Below are 12,087 nucleotides of genomic sequence, written 5' to 3' on the forward strand. Positions count from 1 at the left end.
TGCTGTAGGATCCCAGGGAGTGCTGAGCTTTCCCTTGGAGGTCAGTTCTCTCCTCTCAGAGGCCTTTGTTTCTCTCTGAGAGGGGCTGTGTCCTTCTCTCTCAATCACAACTCCACCTCTGGGCTGGGAAAGAGAAGAGTTTGCAGATCTGCCCTTTGAATCATGACTCCCCTGCTCTTGTTAGTGTCTTTTTGGGGGTATTATTTAAAAGTAATTTCTGTTTGTCATCATCTTCAAGGCAGCAGAAGCAACAGTGCAGGGCAGCTGGGTGACAGTCTAATGGACACTGCATCTCTCCTGACTCTGCACTAAGCTACAAAGAGCTGAGCCTTTTTGCCTGTCCTGTCTCAAGACTCTTCCCATTTTCCATTATGAAATGAGCATTTCTAACCCTCAGAAGAATATTCCCAGATGTGATTGTGGAAAATGAAAACACAGAAAACACTTATATTAGCATGCTAAGCCTCTCTTCTGCAGCCCACACTCTTCTGAGTTGTGAGATCAGAGATTGAATTTTTCCAGTAAATGTGGATTGCATCTGACATGGGTTTTGAATATTGGAGCTGTCACAAACCAGCTCCATGTACCCACTACAGCTCAGCACAGCTGACTCCTCAGCTCCTCACAACACACTCAGCCAGCACAAACCAGAGAAAGGAAATGTATTTCAACTGGGGGGTGTTTCTATGAAAAAGAGAGTGGTTTTTCTCAGTGGATTCTGTCCTAACTTTTCCCTGTCCTTTCGTTATTAGAACTGGCCCCCATGCGAAGAAACAGCAGATGTCCAACGGCAGCTCCATCACTGAGTTCCTCCTCCTGGCATTCGCAGACACACGGGAGCTGCAGCTCTTGCACTTCTGGCTCTTCCTGGGCATCTACCTGGCTGCTCTCCTGGCCAATGGCCTCATCATCACTGCCATAGCCTGTGACCACCACCTCCACACCCCCATGTACTTCTTCCTCCTCAACCTCTCCCTCCTCGACCTTGGTACCATCTCTATCACGGTCCCTAAAGTGATGGCCAACTCACTCTCAGACAACAGGTCCATCTCCTATGCAGGATGTGCTGCTCAAGTATTTCTATTTTTCTTCTTGCTTGGAGCTGAGTACGCACTTCTCACTGTCATGGCCTATGACCGCTACGTTGCCATCTGCCAACCCCTGCACTACAGGACCCTCCTGGGCAGCAGAGCTTGTGTCCACATGGCAGCAGCTGCCTTGGGCAGTGGGTTTCTCAATGCTGTGCTGCACACGGCCAATACATTTTCTATACCACTCTGCCATGGTAATACTGTAGAACAGTTCTTCTGTGACGTTCCCCAGATCCTCAAGCTCTCCTGCTCAGACACCTACCTCAGGGAAGTTGGGCTTCTTATTTTAAGCTGTTTTTTAGGTTTTGGCTGTTTTGTTTTCATTGTGCTGTCCTATGTGCAGATCTTCAGGGCTGTGTTGAGGATCCCCTCTGAGCAGGGACGGCACAAAGCCTTTTCCATGTGCCTCCCTCACCTGGCCGTGGTCTCCCTCCTTGTCAGCACAGGCATATTTTCCTACCTGAAACCCCCCTCCATCTCCTCCCCATCCCTGGACCTGGTGGTGACTGTTCTGTACTCGGTGGTTCCTCCATCAGTGAACCCCCTCATCTACAGCATGAGGAACCAGGAAATCATAGATGCCCTGTGGAAACTATTTGAATACAATCTACTTCAGATCAAGAAGACCCCCATTATCCCACCAGGGCTCCCTCTGTATTTCAGGAAGAGCCAGGAGTAGCTTTTCTTCATATGGGTCTGTATTTTTTTGTGTTCTTCTTTTCTCCTTAGGATTTTTGTTTATTTTATACCTGTGATATTAGTATTCTTAGCCTGTTACCTCTTTTTACTTGACCCAAACACCTCATGTACATATGGGTCCAGGCTGCCTGTCTAGATAAACTCCATGGAGAAAGCAGTGGGAATTCTCTCAGCTCCCATCTGTGCACATCTCCTCTGGAGCTGGAGGAGCAGCCCCAGCATGCAGGAGGGTTCAGGAGCCAAATGCCCAGCTGCCCCATGGAGCAGCAGCCTGGGTTGCCCTTGGGGCTGCCCCTCGCTGCCTCAGCGGGCACTCCCTGTCCGCTGCCTTCACGTCGGGGCTGCTGCTGCCCTGGAGCCATGGCCAAGGCCAGCAGCAGGACGCGGCCTGGACAGGGCTGCTCTCTCCTCCCTTCCACACTGTCCTGCTGTGTCCTGGCATTGCTGTTACCCCCAAGGTCTCGTGTAACTTGTGACAGTCCTGCTGTCTCTACAGTGGCATCCCTGTGCCTGAAGGCAGGAGCAGGCCATGTGGAGCAGCGTGCCAGAGCTGGCCTCTCTGCTAGCACCACCATAACCAGAAGGGCTCCTCAGGGCAGGGCCAGAAGGCTGGACACCCCTTCCAAAGCTGCTGTCAGGAATACACCCAAGAAGCTGCTCCCTCCAAAGGACTTTTGCTCTTTGGGGTTCTTGATGGATTCAGGGGGACAAGCTCAGAGTCCCAGGGGGATCTGTTAGGGAGCAAGGGCTGGATGAAGACCTTCCTTCTTGGTTGCACATGTCCATTCAGACAAGAACTGGTCTTTGGCTTATCTACCTGGTGCTGTCCCACCTGCAGTGGGGCTGATGGCAGATGTCATCCTGGAGAAGAATGGAGATCTGCCAGGAGAAGTGAGGGGATCTCCAGGAATAGTGTGTGAGTCGGAGGTGGCAGAGAGTGGCACCTCATAAAATGAGTGACAATCCAAGGAGGAGCGTCCCAGAGGAGAAGGCAAACCTGAGGAGACCATGGGCTAACGAGGGCTCTGCAATGGCAGGAGAGGCTGTGAGGAGCCAGAAGGCAAAGGGACATAAGTCTAGACAGTGGTTCATCACACCCTCATGGAAACCCTGTGGGCTGGACCTAGTGCAGCCCTCCCCTGCCCTTTCTGCCACTGGAGACACACCATGGTCCTGCCAAGCACTGTCCTTGTCTTCTGAGCCATCAGGGAAGATGGAAAGGGGCTCAGCAGCTGTGATCCCCTCTGGCTGGCTCTGCTTCCCACCCTGACCAGCATGGCCAATCAGGGTCACCCCATGGCCCCGGGGAACCACAGCCCCCTCGCTCTGCAGAGCAGCCCCACCAGCTTGGGGCCCTGCAGGGAGCATGGGGAGGGAACCAGGAACGGCCGGCCAGGCCAGCACAGACACGCTCACCTGGGAAAAGGCTCTCTGCAGAGCAGGGATGACTCTGGAGGAGATCAAAGGAGCATTTCTGTGCCTGAAAGGAGGAATCAATGAGAAAGGGAAACCTCTTTCTGCAGGCACCCACTGGCAGCAGGCTCTTCTGTCCCCTGGCCGGGACTCTTGGTGGCATGGAGAGAGCGAGAAGGTGCCCCAGGGCATTCATCACCCCCCAGCCTCTCCCATCAGCCATTTCCAGCCCTGGTCACTCCCCCAGTTCTTGGTGGTTGGGCTCTGTGGCCATCTCCTTCCTGCTGTTGGTCTTGGTGCCTGTGTTGGGGAAACAGCCAGCCCTGCCCCAGCCTCCTGCCTTGCCCAGACCTTGGCAGAGCCCCGAGCAGGGCTGTCTGGGAACCCGTGCATGGGACATAGCTGGGGCTTGGCTGGGGCTGGGCACTGCTTGGCTGCAGAAGAAGGAGGGCTGCTGAGGATGGACACTGAGGTCTGGCATGGGCACTTGTGGTGGAGGACACATCCCCGCCCTAAACACACCCTGTCCTGTGCAGTGTCTGATGATGGGGGCCCTGGGGGCATGTGTGGGGCAGTGGGGCTGCACAGGGGCAGGGATGGGTCACGGATGGGAGCCACAACACAACGATGAGGAGGTGGAAGCCGGGACAGGCTATGAAGGAGGAATTTAGAAAGATGACCTGAGTGTGTGGGCATGTGTTTAGGAAAGCCAGAGCTCGGCTGGAGCTGATGGGGGCTGCAGGCACCATCAAGAGCAAAATGAAGAGCTTCAGCCACTGTGTTTGAAGTAAAAGGCTGAACAAGGAACATGCTGCTGAATGATGAGGGGGGTCGTAACAGCAGACACAGGTGGGGCTGAGTGACTCAACGCCTTCCTTGCCTTAGACTGTGCTCAAAAGTTCTGCCAGGCCTCTGCTCAGTGAAAGGGCTGAAGGAGGAGGAGAGCAGGTATTGAGAGGAACCTCATGAAACCCCCCAAGGACAAGTGCCAGGTTCTGCCCCTGCAGGGGACTCACGCTGGCAATGGCACAGGCTGGGGACTGCCTGGCTGGGGAGCAGCTCTGTGGGAAAGGTCTTGGTGGGCAGGGAGCTGGACAGGAGGCAGCCGTGTGCCCTGGCAGCAAGGGAGGACAGCAGTGCCCTGGGCTGTAGGACCAGCAGCATGGCCAGGAGATGGAGGGTAGGGATTTACCCTCTCTATGTGGAAAGTTTCTAGTCCACATCCAGAACACTGTGTCCACTTTTGGGAACCCCAAGAATGGAAAGGTGTTGACCATCTGGAGTGGGTTTAGTGAAGGGCCTTGAGATGGTCAGGGGGCTGGATCAGTGTCTCTGTGAGGAAAGGCTGATGAAGCTGGGCTCCTTCAGCCTGGAGAAGGGATGGCTGAGACCTCAAAGCAAGGGGGATCTCACCTTTTTCACCATGAGGCTAGCCAAGCATTGGAACAAGCATTGATCACCGTGAGAGATTGTAAAGTCCTTTGTCCTTGCAGGTTTTCAAGACCCAGGTGGACAAAGACCTGTGGAACCAGGTCTGACCATTTACCTGGCCTGTCTTGGATTAGAGAGTTTTTCTATAGACTTCTCAACATCTACTCTGAAACTCAATGATCTTATCATCCTTAAATCTCTTGTCCAATATCTTATCAGCAGATGAGAGAACAGATGTTTATGGGGTACAAATCCTCCTGTGACCAGCACAGACAACTAAGAAAAACATCTCCTCCAGCCTGGTAGGCTGGGAGGCACTGCCTCAGCTCTCCATTACACCTAAAGCTCATTGCATCCTCCCTTATCCACCTCAAAGGCCATGGTCTGGACCCTGAAGCTCCTACATGGAATTTTTATGAATCAGGGAAGCTGAATGCCACCCATGACTAAATGCATTCCTGGTGTTCATGAACAGCAAGGAGTTTCTCTTTCTGGTGCATTCCCAGGTCGCATGGACTCCACTTTCAGCAGCCTAATTATCTCTTCAGCCAACTCCTTCACTGGGGTTATAGCTATCCTGTCCAATCTCTCTCTCTCAAACATCTCTGGTGGGGCTGTTCCCTGTGGATGGTGAACCTCATTGGAGGCAGCTTGGACTTGGCTTGAAGTTGAGGAGCGTGGGTTATTGTTTATGAAACTTCACCCTGCTTTCCTTCTGTGTGTTTGCCATGCAGAGCAACGCGGCTGTGCCTGTGTGCAGCCAGGTCCCTAAGGAAAGCAGGTGGGAGTTGGTGCAAAGGAGCTGTAACCTCCAGCTGCAGACTTGGGTGAGAAGTGTGATGTGAGGAGAAGTGATGCAAGTCCCAGGTGGCCCATGACTGAGATGGCAGGGCTGGGGAGGTGATGAGGAAGGTTGTCCATGCAGTGCCTGTCCTCAATGAGGAGCTCTTCCTACCCATCCTGACTTCAGTAGGAGACCCCCTTGCCCAATATGGACTGGAGAATGCTACTATAACTTCTTCTGTAAATTAAAAACAAACAAACAAACAAACAAACAAACAAAATCCCCAAAAACCCAACAAAAAAACCTCTAACCAAACCCAAGCTCTTAAAAATCAAAAATACTCCTTTTTGTAGGGCTCACTGAATTCTTTGAAATCTTTGACTTCACATACACCCTGGAGACCTCTCCAATTAGTTGTGTAAGTCTTGAAGACTTGCAGAAAATAACAGGAGGAGACATGGCTTGGTGCATTTTAATGAGCTCCCTGGTGTATTTGATGCTGAGGCCAGGAACTAAGACACTGAGAGAAGCCTGAGGAAACCACTGAAGAAGTCACTGTCAAAAGCAATGCCTACAGTTTCAGGGAGTGTTAATGGGTCCCACTGGGATCCATCACTGACAAAGCCACCCTGGGGGCTGGTTAGAGCAGAAGACTAGAGGCAGTGATGACAGGTAGGCAAAGGCAATGTTAAGGTGGCTCTGAGGCTGAGTAACCCTCGATGTGTCACATCTGCTGCGCTTGGCAGAGGAGCTGCTCCTGGCCAGAGATGTCCCTCTGCAGCACAGCCCACTTGCCATGAGCTCCCTCTGTCCCAGAAGCCTGGACTAGCTCAGCAGCAGAGGACCAGCCCAAGGTGGCATGTTAATGACCCCTCTGGTGGGTTTGGGGATGAGTCCATGAACCTCAGGCATGGAGCAGCACCTGAAGAGACCTCTCAAGAAGTCAAACTCAGACACAATCTCCAAAGTTTCTCAGAGTGTTAATGGGTGCCCCTGAGAACCATTACCAACAAAGCCTCCCCAGGGGCTCGTTAGAGCAGAGAACTGGAAGCAATAATGGCAGGAAGGCCAAGACAATGTAAAGGTGGCTCTGATGCTGAGGATATCTGGAATCTTTGCATCCAGCCAAACGGACAAGCCCTGACCCCCAGCCCCTGGCAAAGGGAGATCCTGTCCCTCACACATTGCGCAGGGCTCTTCCTGGGGCAGTGGGGTGTGGGGATGTGCAATGCCTGGAGCAAGGCTGTGGAATGACATCTGCCAGGCTCCTGGGTGGGGACGAGGAGGCCATGAGGCCCGAGTGCCCTAAGGGTAAGGTGTTTCCTCACTGGCATCAGTGGCAGAGACAACAGCCATGGCCAAGGAGGCAAAGACCTCAGATCTGTTGGAGGGTTTCAGCTTTGCACGGCCCTAGATTGTCTCCACCACAGGCTGTCCTACAGTGTCCCACACCTGTCCCTAGTTCCCGGCATGCTGCAGACATCCACTCTGCTTCTCCACCCTGCTCTGACCTGAGCAACTCATTCCCCTGACTGCTATCTCTCCATCCCTGCGAGGTATGCCTTGAAACACAAAGCCATGGACTGAGCCAGGCTCCCTCGGGGGGTCTGATTATACCACAGCGCTGCCCTCGGAGGGACATTTCTTTCTCCTTGTGTCCACTTTAAGCATCCCAACCCTCCATCTCTGGTATGATTTCTTTCCCATGCTGTCTCCCACTATGAAGAAAAGCTCCTCCAGCTCTGGAACCACACTTCAACCACTCTATGGCTACTCCTGTACTTCCCGGAGCCTCTCCACCACTGGGCCAAAGGGCTGAAGAAGCCCATGTCCCTCAGCTTCCACATGCAGGGCATGTGCCCTGCACCCCACCTTGGCAGACCTCTTCTGGGCACTCTCCAGTGCCTCCCCACTCCTCCAAAATGGGGAGCCACACCCTGGGACACACCTGTGTGTGGGGGGCCACTGCAGGACCCAGGATTTTCTCAGGATCACAGCTCAGCCAGTCAGGTCACAGCTAGCCCTGGTCTATAGGGCTGTTCTTCCTCCTGATGCAGGACTGCCCACTTCTCCTTCTCCTCCTCAAACCCAGGCCAAGCCCCAGAGTTTCACAAGGTCCCCCTGGACTGACACTCCTTTTAGGCAGCCCTTAATTTTTGTGTGCAAGTGGCTCACCCTGATGGTGGTGTCTCCCACAAGGTAACAGCAGGAGGAGTTGCAGGATGCTGCAGATAACAGAAGGAGGTTCTAGTTCTATGGAATTAATGAACCAGGAAGGCATTACCATGACAGCCATCTCCAAAATACCAAATGAGGGTAAAAAGGAAGCTAATGCAGGGCCAGTGAAGAAAGGGTGACTGAGGATTGGGCTGTTTGTGTGCTAGGATATGTTAGTGTGAAATGGGCACCTATATAGGCACATTGTATGTGTATGCTCACAGAGCTAGACCCTCACAGTGGTCTCATGTTGCCACTAGGGCCTGAAACATTCAAAGTTCAGTGGTTCGTTGTGGATGACAGTTTCTTCAGACAGAACAGGCTCTCCTTACAGCCTGCGACAGCCATGCCTTGCAACAGGGTGACAAATGAGAGTGACACATGCAGGAAGTGATGGCGTGAGGGTGATGATATTCCAACATCCCCGAGGTCCCTTGCCAACCCAATAAAATCCAGTAGAATTGGAAGAGCCCTAAACCTCTCAGGCATGCATTTGTAAGGTTGACCTTACCAGTATGAGAGGCTGAGAGAGGTGGGGTTGTTCAATGGTGAGAAGAGAGGGCTTTGGGAAGAACTGAAAATGACCCATATACCACTACCAAGAGGTCATCAGCAAGACAGATCCAGGCTTTTCCCTGTTCTGTGTGAGGAAAAACTGTTTAGCCATGAAGTGAGTGAAGCACTGGAGCAGTGATGTTGTGCTGTGTCAGTCCCTGGAAGAGTTCAAAGGCAACATGAAGAACTCCCTGAGCAACCTGGTGTGACCTGATAGCTGCCCTTGCTGTGTGATGCACATTGGCCTCGAGACCTCCTAGGGTCCCTTCCCAGCACGAATGACTGTCCATTTCCTTCCACCACAGGTCTTCCCTTCTCCATGGTAAGGAAAGCACTCAGGTTCCCCATGACCATGAGGAAAGTCAGACTAAGTTTGGTCAGGTCATCTGTGTCATTCCTGTCCCAAACCACTCACTGCTGCTCAGATGCAGAGCTGCATGGCAGGTACCCCAAAACAGCCTTGATCTAGTGTTCTGCTTCACCGTCTATTTCCTTTCTCCCTCTTCTCTTCCCTTTGATCCTTCTTGTACCCTCCCACACTAACAGCCCACCTCTGTTCACTCTTTCCTCACTGGCCCTGGCTTTGCTGGCTTTGAAGCTGTTTCTGAGATGGTCACCATGGATAATCCTATGTTGGAAGGAAATTGCATTAAAGTAGCACCACCTTCTACTATTTGTATTACCCTGCAACTCCCCGTGCTGTTACCTTGTGAGGGACACCACCATCACGGTGACCATCTGCACACAAATATTGAGCTTTAGTCTGGGGGACCTTGAGAAACTCTGGGATTTAGAGAACAGAAACCTCTTGAAATGTTACAAGGAGAAGTGGCCAGTCCTGCACTGGGGGGAAGAATAAGCCTGGACCCGTGTGTCCCTCTGTGGAGCTTCCTGTTGTAGTCAAATGGGGAGGAATGGAGAGAGTCCCGAGGAGGATGGCCAATATAGGACGTGGGGCCTCAAGCACATGCCCTGTCTGGGGAGGCTGAAGGACCTGAGCTTCTTCAGGCTGCTGAAGCGGAGGCTCAGAGCACCACACTCACAACCTGCAGCTACTTGAAGGATGCTGTCAAAGATGCTGGAGCTTTTCTTCATAGTGGAAAAAAAAGCAGAAAAAGGAAGAGCACCACAAAGTGTGGCTTGGGAGGCTGAGACGAGAAATGAGGAGAAGGAAATGTGCCTCCAAGGGCAGTGCTGACATAGAATAGGGTGCCCAGAGGGAGTCTGGACCAGCCCATGGCTTTCTCTTTCAAGGAACAGCCAGGGAGGATGGAGCGATATCAGTAAGGCCAGTGAGATATTGGGGTGAAATGGAAAAAGGATTGGGTGTCTTCAAAGAAAGAGGTGCAGGTGTGGGACACTGTAGGGCAGGCTGTATTGGACACTGCTGAGGGCTGTGGCAAGGCTGAAAGACCCAACCACAGATGACCTCTGCATCACCATGGCTATGGCTATTGTCTCTGCAGTCAGGGCCTACCAGAAGGTGCCTTCAATTGATTCAGGAAGAACTCATGACCTCCTTGCTCCACCCAGAAGGGTCATGCCAGGCATTGCACATCCCCACATCCCACTGCCCCAGGAAGAGCCCTGAGCAACATGTGAGGGACAGGATCTCCCTTCCCAGGGGCTGGGGGTCAGGGCTTGTCCATCTGGCTTCATTTAACACTTCCAGGTTACTCAGCATCAGAGCCACCTTGACATTGGTTTTGTCTACTTGTCATTATTGCTTCCAGTTTCCTGCTCTAACGAGCCCCTGGGGAGGCTTTGTTGGTAATGTCCCTCAGGGGGACCCATTAACCCTCTGAGAAACTTCGGAGTTTACATCTGAGTTTGACTTCTTGGGAGGTTTCATCAGCTTCCTCTCAGGGTCTGAGCTTCATGGACTCATCCCCAAACCCACCAGAGGGGTCATTAACATGCCACCTTGGGCTGGTCCTCTGCTGCTGCTCTCCTGGGACAAAGGGAGCTCATGGCAAGTGGGCAGTGCTGCAGAGAGACATCTCTGGCCAGGAGCAGCTCCTCTGCAGAGCACAGCAGGGCTGAGGGCCCTGGGAGAGGAGTGAGGCAGAGAGTGGGAGGATGCTGAGAGCTCAGGGAAGGAGAAATCTTCAGAGCCCTCTACACAGTAAGTCTCTGGGTGCAGGCAAGTGCCACTGCGGTTCCTGAAGGGTTCTCCTCAAGCTGTCACAGGTCACAGCCTATGGGACCTTTCTCCGGTGTAGAAGGTAAGGGCATCCTCCAGCGCAGGGTTCCCTGCAGCACCGTCAGAGGGACAGAGCATGACGGCTGCCTTGTCCCGGGGTTGGCTGCAGGGTGTGAGGGTGGGTGTGCAGCCAGGGGTGCCCAGTTGTGTCCTTCAGAGCAGGGTCCCTGCAGCCCAGGGGCTGTGTGCCGGGGCAGGGACTCTGCCGCCTGCCCGGGTCAGCACTCAGCCTGCCCGGGGAGCTCCCCAGGGCACTGCAGGGAGAAGCTGTGGGTGGAAGGAGCGACCCCCTGGAAGAGCAGGGCAGGGTCCTTCTGATGTCAAGAGGGTGCTGTGTGGGTCAGGGCTGCTCACAGCTCCAGATCACTCCAGCACATGTCCCAGGGGACTTCTCAAGAAGCACATCAAGGCAGGGGCTACCTGGAAGGTAAGGTGATTTCTGAAGTCTGTGCTTTTCCCGTTTCTTGTGGTGGTGGTGGTGCAGAAATATGGTCATGGAGCTCTCAGGGTAGCACCACAGTGCGAGACACTGACAGCATGACAGCCATTGGTCAACACCTCTTCAAGGAACCTGATAAAGTCCCTTCACTCACCTCAGCCTCCTCCTCAGGTGGGAAAGGGGTAACAGGAGGAAAAATCAACAAAACAAACCCCCACAGTTCTGTTCTGCACTCAGGTGAATTGGGAGAGACAATGGTCAAATCTCTCTTATATCACGGGTAGATTTAACCTGTGATCACTCCTGTTTCCTCTCTGCCTGTTGCTGCACAGCAGGACTGACTCCTCTGGAGCCCATAGAAGAGGCCCCTGCTCTGCATTGCACCCTCAGCCAGCACAATCCAAGGATCACGCCAGGATGTGTGTGAAGACAGACAGAGGACACTTGTGGTTGCTTACTGTGATGAATGGAATAGGTTCTGCTCACAGGTGTCCGTCCTAACTCTTCACTGCGTTTCTCCCCTTGGACAGGCCCTCGTGTGCAGAGGGAACAAATGTTTAACGGCAGCTCCATCACTGAGTTCTCCTCCTGGCATTCGCAGACACACGGAGCTGCAGCTCTTCACTACTGGCTCTTCCTGGGCATCTACCTGGCTGCTCTCCTGCAATGGCCTCATCATCACTGCCATCGCCTGCGACCACCACCTCCACACCCATGTACTTCTTCCTCCTCAACCTCTCCTCCTCGACCTGGGATCCATCTCCACACTGTCCCTAAAGCCATGGCCAACTTAATCTGGGACAACAAGGCCATCTCCTACACAGGATGTGCTGCCCAGTTCTTTTCTCTTATCTTCATGATTTCAGCAGAATTTTATCTTCTCACAGTCATGGCCTATGACCGCTACATTGCCATCTGCCAACCCCTGCACTACGGGACCCTCCTGGGCAGCAGAGCTTGTGTCCACATGGCAGCAGCTGCCTGGGGCACTGGGTTTCTCTATGCTGTGCTGCACATGGCCAATACATTTTCTATACCACTCTGCCAGGGCAATGCCCTGGACCAGTTCTTCTGTGAAATCCCCCAGATCCTCAAGCTCTCCTGCTCACATTACTACCTCAGGGAAGTTGGGCTTATTGTGGTTGGTGCCTGTTTATTCTTACTGTGTTTTGTTTTCATTGTGGTGTCCTATGTGCAGATCTTCAGGGCCGTGCTGAGGATCCCCTCTGAGCAGGGACGGCACAAAGCCTTTTCC

The 12,087-nt window shown here is 53.1% G+C and overlaps 1 protein-coding gene across 1 annotated transcript; it reads left to right on the forward strand.

Moving 5' to 3' along the window:
- Positions 1-780: 780 nt before the first annotated feature.
- On the forward strand, positions 781-4,158 carry LOC129196881 (olfactory receptor 14A16-like). The gene is made up of 2 exons (XM_054804852.1): positions 781-1,745; positions 4,089-4,158. The coding sequence occupies exons 1-2, from the start codon at positions 781-783 to the stop codon at positions 4,156-4,158; spliced, it is 1,035 nt and encodes a 344-aa protein (XP_054660827.1).
- Positions 4,159-12,087: the final 7,929 nt, after the last annotated feature.

Source organism: Grus americana, chromosome 27 (genome assembly GCF_028858705.1).
Source record: "Grus americana isolate bGruAme1 chromosome 27, bGruAme1.mat, whole genome shotgun sequence".
Lineage (NCBI taxonomy): Eukaryota > Metazoa > Chordata > Aves > Gruiformes > Gruidae > Grus > Grus americana.

Bases quoted from the DNA above. Each gene is read 5' to 3' on its own strand.
- LOC129196881 (XM_054804852.1), top strand. From the start codon at position 781: ATGTCCAACGGCAGCTCCATCACTGAGTTCCTCCTCCTGGCATTCGCA. The intron at 1,746-4,088 runs GTATTTCAGGAA...TCCTTGCCTTAG, and splicing joins ATCCCACCAGGGCTCCCTCT to ACTGTGCTCAAAAGTTCTGC.